The following is a 17,618-nucleotide window of genomic DNA, read 5'->3' as shown; positions in this document are numbered from 1 at the left end:
ACTAATCAATCAAGGAAGAGTCGTCAAGGTCCTGGTGTGTTAGGTGCCCCTGGGAGTGGTACTAACGGTGTGGGTGTGATGGTAATGGTCCTGGTGTGTTAGGTGCCCCTGCGGGTGGTACTGACGGTGTGGATGTGATGGTAGTGGTCCTGGTGTGTTAGGTGCCCCCGGGGGTGGTACTGACGGTGTGGGTGTGATAGTAGTGGTCCTGGTGTGTTAGGTGCCCCCGGGGGTGGTACTGACGGTGTGGGTGTGATGGTAGTGGTCCTGGTGTGTTAGGTGCCCCTGGGGGTGGTACTGACGGTGTGGGTGTGATGGTAGTGGTCCTGGTGTGTTAGGTGCCCCCGGGGGTGGTACTGACGGTGTGGGTGTGATGGTAGTGGTCCTGGTGTGTTAGGTGCCCCCGGGGGTGGTACTGACGGTGTGGGTGTGATGGTAGTGGTCCTGGTGTGTTAGGTGCCCCCGGGGGTGGTACTGACGGTGTGGGTGTGATGGTAGTGGTCCTGGTGTGTTAGGTGCCCCCGGGGGTGGTACTGACGGTGTGGGTGTGATGGTAGTGGTCCTGGTGTGTTAGGTGCCCCCGGGGGTGGTACTGACGGTGTGGGTGTGATGGTAGTGGTCCTGGTGTGTTAGGTGCCCCCGGGGGTGGTACTGACGGTGTGGGTGTGATGAACCTGTTGTGCCAGGTGCCCCCCGGGATTAGTACTGATGGTGTGGGCTTCGGGCTTCTAGTCCTCATTATTTTCTTTCAGTACGATGGCTTTATTGATTACGTGTGCCGCGTTTAGCACACATGACCTGTGCAGCGCGCACGACCTGTGCAGCGCGCACGACCTGTGCAGCGCGCACGACCTGTGCAGCGCGCACGACCGGTGCAGCGCGCACGACCGGTGCAGCGCGCACGACCGGTGCAGCGCGCACGACCGGTGCAGCGCGCACGACCGGTGCAGCGCGCACGACCGGTGCAGCGCGCACGACCGGTGCAGCGCGCACGACCGGTGCAGCGCGCACGACCGGTGCAGCTCGCACGACCGGTGCAGCTCGCACGACCTGTGGAGGGCGCAACGCGCGTGACTTGCGCAGCGCGAATGACCTGTGGAGCTCGCAATGCTCATGACCTGTGCAGCGCGCATGACCTGTGGAGCGCACAACACGCAGGACCTGTGGAGCACGCAAAGCGCAAGACCTGTGGAGCCTTATGTTCTATGGTCCTGAAACCCCTTCCGACTTTGAATTGTAACTTGTGTAAATGTTTGGCTGGATTCCCTGCTTGTGACACGTCTTCACGTGTCCTTATGTGTGTCACGTCTTCACGTGTCCTTATGTGTGACACGTCTTCACGTGTCCTTATGTGTGTCATAACGCTCCATGCTGGCTTGGAGGAGTTGCGGATGTTCTTTTTTTCACTGTTACTACTTCCGGTCCAGCCCTTGACACGTACAGCTGCATTGTGTTTCCTTCGATTGGGTTTGTGTGTGTGCTGTTTAGCCATTTACATGTTTAATATATAGTTGTTGTAGGGGATGGTCATGGCTGTCTCCTGCATCCTGTTGTGTTGTTTGGTGATTGTGGACTATGTATACTTGTCATACCGTCTATAACTATTTTTATGAATCTGTACGTATTCTGTTCGTTATATAATAAAGAAAAGAAATTGTTCCAACTGTGTGTACTTACGTAGTTGTGCTTGAGCTGGTTGAGGTCTGGCTCTTTTTCTCCCGCCTCTCAACTGTCAATCAACTGGTGTACAGGTTCCTGAGCCTACTGGGCTCTATCATATCTACACTTGAAACTGTGTATGGAGTCAGCCTCCACCACATCACTTCCTAGTAAATTCCATTTATTAATTACTCTGACACTGAAAACAATTCTTTTTAACGTTTCTGTGGCTCTTCTGGGTACTAAGTTTCCACCTGTGTCCCCGTGTTCGTGTTTCACCCGTGCTGAAGAGTTTGTCTTTATCCACCCTGTCTATTCACCTTAGAATTTTGGTTGTGGTTATCATGTCTCCCCTTACTCTTCTGTTTTCCAGGGACGTGAGGTTCAGCTCCTTTAGCTTTTTATCGTAGCTCATTCCTCTCAGTTCCGGGACAAGCCTGGTGGCATACCGCTGAATCTTCTCTAACTTTGTACTGTGTTCAACTAGGTGCAATATGCAACTCCAGGCTGGAGCTGCATATTCCAGGATTGGTCTGACATAAGTGGAATACAGGGTCCTGAACGTTCCTTACACAAGTTTCTAAAGGCAGTTCTTATAATGTTCAACCTAGCATATGCCGCTGACGATATCCTTTTGATGTGGGCCTCTGGGGCACAGGTTCGGCGTGATATCAACCCCCAGATCTTTCTCTCTATTTGACTCTTGCACGATTTCACCTCCCAGATGGTACCTTGTGTTCAGCCTCCTGCTCCCTTTGCCAAATTTCATTACATTACACTTTCCTGAGTTGAACTTTACCAGCCATTTTCTAGACCATTCCTCCTGTTTGTCCAGGTCATCTCTGTAGTGTGTGTGTGTGTGTGTGTGTGTGTTCACCTAGCTGTGCTTGCGGAAGTTCAGCTCTGCTCTTTCGGCCCGCCTCTCAACTGTCAATTGATCAATTGTTACTACTTTGTTTGCTCTCTCTATCACACACACACATAGTATAAGCATTCAGAAACTTGTGTAAAGAATCATTCATAACTTTATATACCACATATGTCAAGCCAATCCTGGAGTATGCAGCCCCAGCATGGAGTCCATATCTAGTCAAGGATAAGACTAAACTGGAAAAGGTTCAAAGGTTTGCCACCAGACTAGTACCCGAGCTGAGAGGTATGAGCTACGAGGAGAGACTATGGGAATTAAACCTCACTTTGCTGGAAGACAGAAGAGTTAGGGGGGATATGATCACCACATTCAAGATTCTGAAGGGAATTGATAAGGTAGATAAAGACAGGCTATTTAACACAAGGGGCACACGCACAAGGGGACACAGGTGAAAACTGAGTGCCCAAATGAGCCACAGAGGTATTAGAAAGAACTTTTTTAGTGTCAGAGTGGTTGACAAATGGAATGCATTAGGAAGTGAGGTGGTGGAGGCTGACTCCATACACAGTTTCAAGTGTAGATATGATAGAGCCCAATAGGCTCAGGAATCTGTACACCTGTTGATTGACGGTTGAGAGGCGGGACCAAGGAGCCAGAGCTCAACCCCCGCAAACACAACCAGGTGAGTACACACACACACTCACACACACACATGGGGCCTGGTAGCCTGGTGGATAGTGCGGAGAACTCGTAATTCTGTGGCGCGGGTTCAATTCCCGCACCAGGCAGAAACAAATGGGCAAAGTTTCTTTCACCCTGAATGCCCCTGTTACCTAGCAGTAAATAGGTACCTGGGAGTTAGTCAGCTGTCACGGGCTGCTTCCTCGCGTGTGTGTGTGTGGTGTGGAAAAAAAAGTAGTTAGTAAACAGTTGACTGACAGTTGAGAGGCGGGCTGAAAGAGCAAAGCTCAACCCCCGCAAACACAACTAGGTGAATACACACACACACACACACACACACAACCCTCCCCCTCTCACTCTCCCCCCCAACCCTTCCCCTCTCACCCACCCACTCTACCCTCCCCCCTCTCCACCACCCCCCAAAGCCCTTCCTCCTCCACCAGTCTCCCCGTGCCAGGTCCCCCCAGCTCCCACTCACCCCAGATCCCAAAGATCCCCCCCAGAGGAGAAGCAGAAGAGAGAGTCAGTTTCAGGGTGATGTACTCGAACATAGATGGGATCACAAGACAAGTGAACTAAGGAAAAGAGCACAAGAAGTGAACCCAGATGTAATCGGACTCACTGAAACAAAACTCTCTGGAATCATAACGAATGCCGTGTTTCCCCAGGAGTACACAGTAATAAGGAAAGAGAGGGAAGGTAGGGGAGGAGGCGGAGTGGCCCTACTCATGAGAAAGGAATGGAGTTTTAAGGAGATAACCATCCCGGACTGTGAGGGGTTCAGAGACTACATAGCAGGCATTATGACAATGGGAGGACCAAGAATAGTAGTAGCTGTAATATACAACCCTCCACCAAATGACAGAAGACCCAGTCAAGAGTATGAAAACAACAACATTGCAGTTAACACTATAATTGAGAGGGCAAACTCTGCTGCCTGTAGAAATAGATCTCGCCTGCTCATCATGAGGGACTTCAATCACAGAAGGATTGACTGGGAGAACAAGGCACCGCATGGAGGCGAGGATACGTGGAGAGCCAAACTATTGGAGGTGATGACTAGAAACTTTTTAACCCAGGAAGTCAGAGAACCCACAAGGATGAGAGGCAATGACGAACCAGCGAGACTCGAACGTCTTCACTCTGAACGACTCCGACATAAGATAAATCAGTTTTGAGGACCCAGTATGAATGAGCGACCACAGTGTACTGGTGTTTGAGTACCTGATTGATGAAGGGTTATTTAACTCGATGAGGGATACCGAAACCAAAAGGTTAGCATACCGAAAGGGAAACTATGAGGAGATAAGAAAATTCCTAACAGATATAGCAAGGGAAACAGAGCTGAGGGGAAAGACGGCCCAAGATATGATGGACAACATCACGCAGAAGTGCAAGGACGCAGCAAACAAGTTTGTCCCAGTCCAAAGGGAAAACAGTGAAATGAAGATGAGAAACCCATGGTTTAATCAGAGATGTAGACTAGCTACGCAGCAAAGTTAAAGGGCATGGAGAAACTATAGGAATAACAGGACACTGGAGAGCAGAGAAAGATACCAGAATGCCAGGAATGAATATGTCAGGATGAGAAGAGAGGCAGAAAGACAATACGAAAATGACATCGCAAGCAAGGCAAAGACGCAGCCTAAATTGCTGCATAGCCACATCAGAAGAAAAACAACAGTGAAGGAACAGGTTATAAAATTAGGGATAGGGGCAGAAGTATTCACTACAAACGACAAGGAAGTGTGTGAGGAACTGAATAAGAAATTCCAGGAAGTCTTCATCTTAGAGCTAGGAGAAATTCCAGAGATAAGAGAGGGAATAGCTAACCAGGAACCACTGGAAGAGTTTGAGATTACCAGCGGGGAAGTAAGGAAGTGCTTACTAGAGTTGGATGTGACAAAGGCTATAGGGCCAGATGGAATCTCCCCTTGGATGCTAAAGGAAGGAGCAAAAGAACTGTACCTACCACTCTCCATAGTGTATAACAAATCACTGGCAACAGGGGAACTGCCAGATATTTGGAAAGCAGCTAACGTAGTCCCGATATAGAAGAAAGGGGATAGACAGAGGGCACTGAACTACAGGCCAGTGTCCCTAACCTGCATACCATGCAAGTTGATGGAGAAGATTGTGCGAAGAAAGCTAGTGGAGCACCTGGAGCAAAAGAACATTGTAACACAGCATCAACATGGGTTCAGGGATGACAGGTCCTGCCTCACAGAGTTACTTGAATTCTACGACCAGGCAACAAAAATAAGGCAAGAAAGAGAAGGGTGGGCAGACTGCATATTTTTGGATTGTCAGAAAGCCTTTGATACATTACCACTCAAGAGGCGAGTGAAAAAGCTGGAGATGCAGGCTGGAGTGAAAGGGAAGGCACTCCATTGGATAAAGTAGTACCTAAGCAACAGGAGATAACGAGTCTGTGTGAGGGGTGAGGTCTCAGATTGGCGAGACGTTACAAGTGGAGTCCCGCAGGGGTCAGTACTTGGACCTATACTGTTTCTGATATATGTAAATGATCTCCCAGAGGGTATAGAATTGTTTCTCTCAATGTTTACCGATGATGCAAAAATTATGAGGAGGATTGAAACAGGATGATAGTAGGAGGCTACAAGATGACCTAGACAGACTGAGTGAATGGTCCAACAAATGGCTGTTGAAATTCAAACCGAGTTAATGGAAAGTAATGTAACTAGGCAGTGGAAACAGGAGGCCAGACACAGGATACAGAATAGGAGGTGAAGTACGGACAAGGAAACGGACAAGAGAAAGATCTAGGAGTTGATATCACACCAAACCTGTCTCCTGAAGCCCACATAAAAAGAAAAACGTCTGCGGCATCTGCGAGGCTGGCTAACATCAGAACAGCGTTCAGGAACCTGTGTAAGGAATCATTCAGAATCTTGTACACCACATATGTGAGGCCAATCTTGGAGTATGCGGCCCCAGCATGGAGCCCGTACCTTGTCAAGCACAAGACGAAGCTGGAAAAAATCCAAAGGTATGCCACTAGACTAGTCCCAGAACTAAGAGGCATAAGTTACGAGGAAAGGCTGCGGGAAATGCACCTTACGACACTGGAAGACAGAAGAGTAAGGGGAGACATGCTCACAACCTACAAAATCCTAAGGGGAATCGACCGGGTAAACAAGGATAAACTATTCAACACTGGTGGGACGCGAACAAGGGGACACAGGTGGAAACTGAGTACCCACATGAGCCACAGGGACGTTAGAAGAAACTTTTTCAGTGTCTGAGTAGTTAACGGATGGAATGCATTAGGCAGTGATGTGGTGGAGGCTGACTCCATACACAGTTTTTAATGTAGATATGATAGAGCCCAGTAGGCTCAGGAACCTGTACACCAGTTGATTGACAGTTGAGAGGCGGGACCAAAGAGCCAAAGCTCAACCCCCACAAGCAGAAATAGGTGAGTACAAATAGGTGAGTACACACACACACACACACACACACACGCACACACACACACACACACAGGAAGCAGCCCGTAAAAGCTGTCTAACTCCCAGGGACCTATTTACTGTTAGGTAACAGGCGCATCAGGGTGAAAGAAACTCAGCCCATTGTTTCTCGTCGGCGCCGGGAATCGAACCCGGGCCACTGGATTATCTGTCCAGCATACTGTCCACACATCTACCGGTCCCCCAAGTGTGTGTGTGTTCTTAACTAGTTGTTCTTGCAGGGGTTGAGCTCTGGCTCATTGGTCTCACCTCTCAACTGTCAATCAACTGTTAATCAATAGGATCCTGAGCATATTGGCTTCTATCATATCTTCATTTAAAACTATGTATGGAGTCTGCCTCTACCACCTCCCTTCCTAATGCATTCTATTTGTCAACCACTATGACACTAAAAAAAAAAATTCTAATATCTCTGTGGCTCATTTGGCCACTCAATTTCCACCTGTTTTCCCTAGTGCGTGTGCCCCTTGTTTTAAATAGCCTGTCTTCATCTACCTTATCAATTCCCTTGAGAATCTTGTGTGTGGTAATCATGTACCCCCTAACTCTTCTGTCTTCCAGTGACGTGAGGTTTAATTCCTGAAGTCTCTCCTCGTAGCTAATACCCCTCAGCTCGGGTACTAGTCTGATGGCAAACCTTTGAACCTTTTCTAATTTAGTCTTATGTTTGACTAGATTTGGACTCCATGCTGGAGCTGCATACTCTAGGATTGGTCTGACATATGTGGTATACAAAGTTCTGAATTATTCCTTACACAAGTTTTTAAAGGCCGTTCTTAAGTTGGCCAACCTGGCACATGCCGGTGATGTTATAATCTTGATATGGGCTTCGGGGAACAGGTCTGGCGTTGACTATTTGTATTAGGAAAACTAAAGATGTTTTGGAAAATCACTTCCTACAGATCCTTTGTTATTTGCTAATGTGTCAGAAAAGTGTCATAGAATGATTGTATCTGAAAAGGTGAAAGGTCTCAACCCATTTCAAAATGTGTAATATTCGTTGAAAAAAATCTCCCTTTCTATTTAGGCTGCAGTACTGAAACTTGGAACAATTGCAGCCCTTTCTTACACAGCTAGTCAGAAAATATTGGTTGACATTGAACAACTTTCTAGGAACTATCCTCTTGCCCCCTTAAACTCTAACACGTTCGACGGTTCCTTCAGTTTGTCCAGGTCTTCTTGAAGCCTCAAACAGTCTTCCCGTCTTAATCCTTCTCGTAATTTTGACATCGTCAGCAAAAATTGAGAGGAATGAGTCTATACCCTTTGAGTATACGTATCATATACGTATATTATAAATTACGATAATTTACGATCGTATATTACGATAATTTACGTATATTAGAAACAGGATAGGTCCAAGTACAGAGCCCTGTGGGACTCCCCTAGTGACTTCACGCCAATCTGAGGTCTCGCCCCTCACTGTAACTCTCTGCTTCCTATTGCTTAGGTACTCCCTTATCCACTGGAGCACCCTACCAGTTATTCCTGCCTGTTTATCCATCTTATGTACCAGCCTCTTATGGGGTACTGTGTCTAAGGCTTTCCGACAGTCCAAGAAAATTCGGTCCGCCCACTGATCAGACTGGTCAGTTCTCGTTTTTGCTTAATCTTTGTCACCTGATCGTAGAATTTTATTAAGCCTGTAAGGCAAGATTTACCTTCCCTGAACCCATGTTGATGGGTTGTTACGAAAGTCCTTTCTCTCCAGATGTGCTACTAGGTTTTTTTCTCACGATCTTCTCCCATCATCTTGCAAAGTATACAAGTTAAGGACACTGGCCTGTAGTTCAGTACCGCTTGCCTGTCACCCTCTTTGTATAATGGGACTACATTAGCCGTCTTCCATATTTCTGGTAGGCCCCCGTCACCAGTGACCTACTGTACACTATGGAGAGTGCCACACAGTGTTTCTGCACACTCTTTCTATACCCATGGTGAAATTCCGTCTGGATCAACAGTCTGTCTCACGTCCAAATACAATAGGTGTTTCTTGACCCCTTCTTTTGTAATTTAGAACCCTTCCATAGCCGCCTGGTTTACTGCCACCTCTCGTAGCGCAGTGACTTGACCTTGTTCTGTTGCGAAGGCCTCCTGGAACCTCTTGTTGAGTTCTTCACACACCTCTTTGTCATTCTCTGTATACCTGTCCTCACTCGTTCTAAGTTTCATCACCTGTTCTTTCACTGTTGCTTTCTCCTGATGTGACTGTTGAGTAGCTTTGGTTCGGTCTTGGCTTTATTTGCTATATCATTTTCAAACTTTTTCTCAGCTTCTCTTCTCACACACTAACGTACTCATTCCTGGTCCTCTGGTATCTCTTCCTACTTTCTGGTGTTCTGTTATTCCGGAAGTTCCTCCACTCCCTTTTGTTCAGCTTCTTTGCTTCCATACATGTCCTTTAAACTATGGATTCTTCTTTTGCTTCTCGGCGTTTTCCTTTGGGCCGGGGTAAACCTGTTTACTGCCTCCAGATACTTTTGGGTGTCACTGTCCATGTCGTGTACAGAATTAGCTCTGTGGTCTGTGTCCCATGGTATATGCCATAGGAAACTTCTCATCTCCTCATAATTCCCCTTTCGGTACACCAGCTCTTTGTTTCCTAGTTCTTCTTTGGGGGAGATAAATCCCAGATCTTCCAGGTACTCAAAGATCAATACACTGTGATCACTCATTCCCAAGAGTGCTTCCATCTAAACCTCCCTTATATCCCACTCATTGAGGGTAAATATCAGATCAAGCATAGCTTGTGTGTGTGTGTGTGTGTGTGTGTGTGTGTGTGTGTGTGTGTGTGTGTGTACTTACCTAGTTGTGCTTGCGGGGGTTGAGCTCTGGCTCTTTGGTCCTGCCTCTCAACTGTCAATCAACTAATGTACAGCTTCCTGAGCCTACTGAGCTCTATCATATCTACTCTTGAAGCCGTGTATGGAGTCAACCTCCACCAAGAGGTGTGTGTGTGTGTATTGGTTCGTGTGTTTGGCTATCAGCTCTGTTTATGTATTTGAAAGTGCATTAATTATTAGGTTCGTGAGTGTATGCGTATGTGTGACTATTAGCATCGTGAGTGTATGCGTGAGCAAGGAGAGTTGTGGCAAATCGGAGCCGGTTTGCTTTTCTCGAGGGCTCCGATTTGACATAGGTTTGTTAGTTACATCGGCCACGCAACACCCCTAGGTCTATGGCGTAAGGATGTTTTCATTTTTTTTCGATGGCCGCCACTAGCTTAGCGGGCATTTTTTTTTTCATTCCTATATCGCCCGCTCACTAACGTCATATAAAATTTTCCAAAAGGGGTTTAAAAGGTTCCCATCTGGCCCCTATGATTTTTTTTTCAGGAGATTAATAGGCCTCCTCCCGTCATCCCTAAATGCAGTTACCTCGGCAGCCTGCACAGGCACAGCTAATCCCAAAATATTCAAATGACATCGTTTCCCACCCATCGTTCATCTTCCCACGATAAGCCCGTTTTCTGTGATAGCATAATGTCTGTTTTAAAAGCTCTTTTGTATTTATTCCAATTTTTTATATTTACCCAAGGTGATTAAAGGGCTGCCTTCCATCATCCCTAATGGGCAATGACGTTATCCAGCAGCCGTCCCTAAATAAGTTCGTTTTCTCTGATAGAGCATTTAATCCCATTCTTTCATTATTTGATATTAAATCCCATTTTCAAAGATTATATATGGTCAAAGATCGCATATTAAACATAAATGAAATTGCAGAAGGCCTTTTGGAGGGACCATACACTATCTCCTACTTACCTCCAGCCCTTGTTGAACCAAACACCATCTGTCACTATGAGGTAAACTGCAGGAGGACTATGAATAATCTATGCAAGGGAAACAGCACAATGTTCACTGGTAGTTACCCCATGGCTTACCCAATATCTATTATAAACCCTCATTATTTATCCACGTTTATCCACTTGCACCCTTCAATATAAACCCTTAATATGCTCATTCATCTGCTGGTACACCATAATTTTTGCCTATTTGCTCCAATTGTATTTAGTGACTAGTAAAGACTATTTAAACTGCGAGAAAGATTGTTTGTGCCCTCAACTAAAGATTGTTTTATCGTACCTAATATTTATAGCCTAGGATGGTTTATCGAGAAAATGGCTATCGAGAAACGCTACAATGGCGGTGCGTGACGTCACAGATATAGCTTAATTAAACCAGTCATTAGCACTGAGGTGTGAACTTACACAGCAGCTTGTCTTAAGGGGTAGGTGACGTCACAGGTTGATGCCTTGTGCCCACTCACATCTTGGATTACTGAACCCTTGGTGATATATTCAATTCATTGACCCGATCTTTCCATCCTAACCTGACCAATAACAATCAAACAAAAGCAAACAAACGCACAAACGCACAAAGTAGTAGTAGTAGTAGTAGTAGAAACAGCTGATTGACAGTTGAGAGGCGGCCCGAAAGAGCAGAGCTCAACCCCCGCAAGCACAACTAGGTGAACACAACTACGTGAACACTTAAGGGGACTTGGAACTGTTACTCATATCAGTGAAATCTCCAGAGCTAATATATTTATTAATTATTCTTCAAATGGTAAGACTTTTCATCCCAAACCCAATCTCATCAAGGGTTTAACAATATACATTTCGTTATATTTTTTAAAATTTTATTAGTATTCATAGTTTACATTCTAGCTTTTAACCAAAATCCAATAGGGAAGCATAATATTTCAGATGGTAGACGTAGTAATGAGAGGACGTGGAGCATTACAGAGGTGATCTTCAGCAGTTGCTCAACATTTTGATATTTAATAATTCCTACACATCATCATCATTGATGTAACACTGTAGCTAAATGGTACACTACATTCCACAAGAGGGATAACGCACATCTGGCAACTTTGCCTACTAGTACCTGTGTTCATAGGTTCCACGCCCCGGGTGGTGTTCCACGCCCCGGGTGGTGTTCCACGCCCCGGGTGGTGTTCCACGCCCCGGGTGGTGTTCCACGCCCCGGGTGGGGTTCCTCGCCCCGGGTGGTGTTCCACGCCCCGGGTGGTGTTCCACGCCCCGGGTGGTGTTCCACGCCCCGGGTGGTGTTCCACGCCCCGGGTGGGGTTCCTCGCCCCGGGTAGTGTTCCACGCCCCGGGTGGTGTTCCACGCCCCGGGTGGTGTTCCACGCCCCGGGTGGGGTTCCTCGCCCCGGGTAGTGTTCCACGCCCCGGGTGGTGTTCCACGCCCCGGGTGGTGTTCCACGCCCCGGGTGGGGTTCCTCGCCCCGGGTAGTGTTCCACGCCCCGGGTGGTGTTCCACGCCCCGGGTGGTGTTCCACGCCCCGGGTGGGGTTCCTCGCCCCGGGTGGTGTTCCACGCCCCGGGTGGTGTTCCACGCCCCGGGTGGTGTTCCACGCCCCGGGTGGGGTTCCTCGCCCCGGGTAGTGTTCCACGCCCCGGGTGGTGTTCCACGCCCCGGGTGGTGTTCCACGCCCCGGGTAGGGTTCCTCGCCCCGGGTGGTGTTCCACGCCCCGGGTGGTGTTCCACGCCCCGGGTGGTGTTCCACGCCGTATATAACAAAGGTCCGTGTTCTCTCCCCAGACTACCGCAAGTGTTTCTACGGGGAGTTCCGGTGCGCCAACGGCGAGTGTGTCCGCCCCGGGCTGGTCTGTGACGGACACAAGGACTGCATTGATGGCACTGACGAGACCCAGTGCCAGCCAGGTGAGTAGCTGCTGGTCTGGTCGGTGGTGGGGGTCTGGTCAATGGGTGGGGTCTGGTCAGTGGTGGGGTCTGGTCAGTGGTGGGGTCTGGTCAGTGGTGGGGTCTGGTCAGTGGGAGGGGTGTTGGTCAGTGGTGGGGTCTGGTCAGTGGTGGGGTCTGGTCAGTGGTGGGGTCTGGTCAACAGGTGGTGCTTGATCAGTGGGAGGGGTCACTGGATACACTCCCAACCCCTGACTCAGACCTCCCAAACCTCCACACTAAGAACACAGTGTACCGCCAATATTACTGCAGTAAGTGTGGCACGGTCATACAACCGTACACCACGTAACCTCTCACGACGGTGAAATTTTCACAGATGTTTGTGTTAAACAGCATATTGCTTCAACTGCAACTCTCACTCATGTCTACGAACTCTGCTGTTTACAAAGGCGAATAGAATGATCTGTCTCTCAGCCATAACAAAATCTCTCACAAATTGTCTGATTAAAGTCATTTATGGCAAAGATAAATTGTTTTGCTCAATTAAAAAGTGAATTTGATTATCCTTCAACATAAAAAATGAATTTAGAAAAAAATAGTTTTTGAAACCGAGTAGAGAAATAAAAATATGACCTGTGCATAAATAAAACTTCAAAAAATGTATCACCAAAAATGCAGTCCCAAAGATTTTCAACAATATTACTTCGGACGTAAATACATTTGTTCAAGAAATCTGATTTTATTTTAAGTTTTCGTAGAGAACCATACAATAGCAACACTCCATTATTGCCAATATTACGAGTGCTGACGTATACACCAAGCGAAAAAACTGCAACATCAAGATTAGACCAGTTTCTCAGATCGATAATTCCGGAACTGATCATTCCTGTATTCCTCGTGTTTGTCGTCTCCGGAGGAGGAAGTTGGGAAGAGGAACTATCCTTTGTTCATTTTACACAAATTAGAGCAATGAACGTTTTGATTGGCTGAACTTTCAGCTAATTGCTTTCGTAACGGGTGTTAAATTTTATTGGAATAATTATTATTAAATTATCCATTTTTGAACAATTTAATTAAACTTAAGAAAACAAACAGTTTATCATCTATAATATTCGGTGTGCAGTTTGATGTTTACAGGTGATCAAAAAGGCATTTATTGATAGCAGAAAATATTGTGAAAGTCAAATTATATATATATATATATATATATATATATATATAATATATATATATATATATATATATATATATATATATAATAATTTTTTGTATGTTTTGTTATATTTTATTGCAATGCTACAGTTTACAGAGAACACACACACACACACATATATAACAATTAAACAATCAGCGTTCGAAGACCTCGTCCAGCTCCTCGGAGGTTGGGTGCGTACCCAGGATACAGCTCGCATTTCCCCTCTGAACTGCGACACTGAGGCGCTGGAACTGGAAACTGGCTGCTCGTGGGTCTCTAGTTTTCCCACTGAGTTCCTCACCAACCTCCTTTAAAAACTTGAGTGCACATTTACCCCAGGCGCCCAGAGTCTCAGAGCCTATCTGCACGAACCTGTAACAACGTTCTTGGTCTCTGTACTTGTGGATTTTCTGGGTCTCCCTGAAGGTGGCTGCCCCACCACCCTCCGCTGAGCTGTAACGTAAATAGGTATCCGCCAATGTAGATGCACAGGTGTAATCCCATACGACCTGTTTACCTTCCGTCCATGGCTGCAGGGTGACTCCATCTGGGCGTTTTTGTCTGTTGTCAGGTCTGCACAACTGGGGTTCCCTTTGTGCTGGACACCCAGCTGTAGCCAAACTTCTCTTGATGATGTCATTGACTGCTTCGTGTCTGGCAATCTTTCCCTATGTCTTACGACAGATGAGGCCATGGCTGCCGTATTGGTCTGCCCGTGCAAGGCCGCGAACACACCGGTGTTCGGTGGAGATAGGGGCGGCAAGGCGCAGAACAACACCAATACTTAGGGCCCGATGGTCCAGGCGGGTGCCCAAGGCGGAATTAGGGACTGCCAACAGGAAGTCCCCAGCATGGGGGGCTTGCACAGCTAGGAGACGTGCTCTGTCCTTCCCAGAAGCTGCCTCCAACAATGCTTTGGCGATGTTCTCCACTCTGGGGCTATCCCATTTGGCCTGTTTACTGTCGTTTGGAAAAGTTGGTCGGGTGTGTGAATTGGCAAGAGTGTCCCACTGACCAGCTCCTTCCACAAATTTGGGATCACAAATCACAATGGAGTTCCTTAGGTATTCTGGTAGTATTTCATTCACTAATTCACTTGTAGCACTGGTCGAGGATAAGAATTCCGGCAATGTTAACTGTGTCGCCTTGCGAATACCTATACCCCCGAGTCTAACTGGGAGCGTTGCTTGGTCCCACTGGTCATCTTGCAGGGAGAGGTTTAACACTTTCATAGTTATTGTCTTTAGGAGTGAGTCGCATTCCGTTAATTTTGGGCTGTCAAAGGAAGGAGCACAGCTGAGGAAATAGTTAAGTCTGGGCAAGGCCAGGCACCTTGTAAGAAGGTACAGAGCATCGTAAATATATATATATATATATATATATATATATATATATATATATATATATATATATATGTATATATATATATATATATATATATATATGTATATATATATATATATATGTCGTACCTAGTAGCCAGAACGCACTTCTCAGCCTACTATGCAAGGCCCAATTTGCCTAATAAGCCAAGTTTTCATGAATTAATTGTTTTTCGACTACCTAACCAACCTAACCTAACCTAACTTTTTTGGCTACCTAACCTAACCTATAAAGATAGGTTAGGTTAGGTTAGGTTAGGTAGGGTTGGTTAGGTTCGGTCATATATCTACGTTAATTTTAACTCCAAAAAAAAAAATGACCTCATACATAATGAAATGGGTAGCTTTATCATTTTATAAGAAAAAAAATTGAGAAAATATATTAACTCAGGAAAACTTGGCTTATTAGGCAAATCGGGCCTTGCATAGTAGGCCGAATACGACGTTCTGGCTACTAGGTACAACATATATATACAATCATAATAATAATAATAATAATAATAATAATAATAATAATAATAATAATAATATGCGAACAAGCCTGAGTGGTCCCCACGCATATATGCAGTGCCTCCGGAAATTTTGGTAGCAGTCTTTCTTGTAAACCTATGTTGTTGAATATGACCGAAAGTGTAAGATTAATGATTCTAACACGAATCTTCTCAATATTTCTTATGTTTTTTTTTCCACTGTCGGGGGAAATTGATATACTAACTCTCCAAAGTTCCTTTTCTCGTTTTTTTTTATTTATGGTCTGACGCCTAAAAGCGTTTCACAAGGACTTCTTACATTTTCAAAGACAGGTTTATACATTTCATTTCACGCTTATATTCGTTTTGGGTGAGGTGACAGAACACGAATGAATGGTATTTATTGGATATGAGAACATAAGAATAAAAGTAACTACAGAAGGCCTATTGGCCCATATTTTCTCGTTGCTTTTATATTGGTTCAGGATCTTAAAGTGGGTAGAATATAGTTGTTAATTGGCTGTTGATTGCTGGTATTGACTTTTTGATATGTAGGGCCTCGTTGATGTCGAGTCTCCTGCTGTCGCTGTATCTATCGAAGATTTCTGTGTTGCTTGTGAAGATTTCTCTGGTGATGATCTGGTTGTGAGAGGCGATTATATGTTCCTTGATGGAGCCCTGTTGATTGTGCATTGTTAATCAGCTAGAAAGAGACGTTGTTGTCTTGCCTATATACTGAGATCTTTGGGGCTTACAGTTCCCAAATGGGCATGTGACCTCAATCAAGCCTAATATGTATTGCGTATATAACTATCCAGAGACTTATAATACTCCTGTGGGAGTCTAATGATGTGTGTTCATACTGTTGGAATAAAATGCAACGGTATAGTCAGGGCACCACCAGGAGTTTGGTATATGGTTGGTATCATAACTGGGAGGGAACCCGGTTGCTCCTGGGTCTCTCCTTCCTTCTTCCCCTCCCTCCCCCCCCTCCTCTCTCTCTTCTCTCTTGCTCTTTCTCTCGCTGTCTCTCTCTCGCTGTCTCACTCGTTGTCTCTCTCGCTCTCTCGCTCTCTCTCTCTCTCTCGCTCTCTCTCTCTCTCTCGCTCTCTCTCTCTCTCGCTCTCTTTCACTCTCTCTCGCTCTCTCTCTTTCACTCTCTCTCGCTCTCTCTCTCTCTCGCTCTCTTTCACTCTCTCTCGCTCTCTCTCTTTCACTCTCTCTCGCTCTCTCTCTCACTCTCTCTCTCACTCGCTTTCTCTCTCTCTCTCTCTCTCTCTCTCTCTCTCTCTCTCTCTCTCTCTCTCTCTCTCTCTCTCTCTCTCTCGCTCGCTCTCGCGCTCTTTCTCTTTCCTTTTTAATTAAATGTTTTTCCTTGGGCGCGCTAAATAGAAGTCTAGGGACACTGCCAGCCACGTTTCACTAATGACGTGGATGTGAGGTCTCGACAGGACCCGACCCCTCTCAATAGCAGGTCGACCCGGACCGACTTGCAGGCATACCGTGCAAAGTTGGTGAGACTAGCAGGAAGCGTCTGGCCTCCGGTCTTGGACACAGACATTCTTTGTTATAGATGAAGGGAGAAATATTTGAGACACGTGAGAAGAGACAGACTCCGGGTGCAGAAATGTTACCCATGTTAAATCCTTTAGGTGTCAAATCCCAGATGTTTAATTATATTGATTTAAAATATTCCTGATGTCTGGTCAATAGGTCACAACATTATTAACCTTCTCTTGGATAATGGGACTTAAGATCAACACTAAGACCCCTTCATACTAGGACAATCAGAGGCAGCATCAACCTTCTAATATATATTGATGTCTCCTAAATTATCCGATAACTGCCTGTTTGTGCGAGGGCATCTGAGTAGATTATACCAATTGGGTAAATCAAGCAGGAGATATAGGCACGGATTACACTAATTAATCACTAAATCCTACAGTTGAATCAAGGAGATACAAGTTGAATAGGAACTGAGCAGCTTGAGCGAGGGAGTGAGGGGGGGAGGGTGAGGGGCCAGTGATAGGAGCCACTGTGAGGGACCAGTGTGACGGGGGTGTGAGGGACCTGTGTGACTGGGAAGTGAAGGGGACCTCTGTGATGGGGAAGTGAGGGGACCTGTATGACCGGGGTGTGAGGGACCTGTGTGACGGGGGTGTGAGGGACCTGTATGAGGGGCCTGTGTGACGGGGGTGTA

The 17,618-nt window shown here is 46.2% G+C and overlaps 1 protein-coding gene across 1 annotated transcript in view; it reads left to right on the top strand.

The window, feature by feature from the left end:
- Positions 1-17,618, top strand: part of LOC123759743 (G-protein coupled receptor GRL101) — a 785,517-nt gene that overhangs the window by 77,568 nt on the left and 690,331 nt on the right. The window contains exon 5 of the mRNA XM_069319377.1: positions 12,270-12,392. Coding sequence (XP_069175478.1) covers positions 12,270-12,392 — 123 coding nt within the window. The remainder of the gene's footprint in view (positions 1-12,269; positions 12,393-17,618) is intronic.

The sequence above is a fragment of the Procambarus clarkii genome, chromosome 8, assembly GCF_040958095.1.
Source record: "Procambarus clarkii isolate CNS0578487 chromosome 8, FALCON_Pclarkii_2.0, whole genome shotgun sequence".
NCBI classification, from domain to species: Eukaryota; Metazoa; Arthropoda; class Malacostraca; order Decapoda; family Cambaridae; genus Procambarus; species Procambarus clarkii.
The sequence above is the reverse complement of the archived record's forward strand: the minus strand, read 5'-3'. Positions and strand labels throughout refer to the sequence as shown.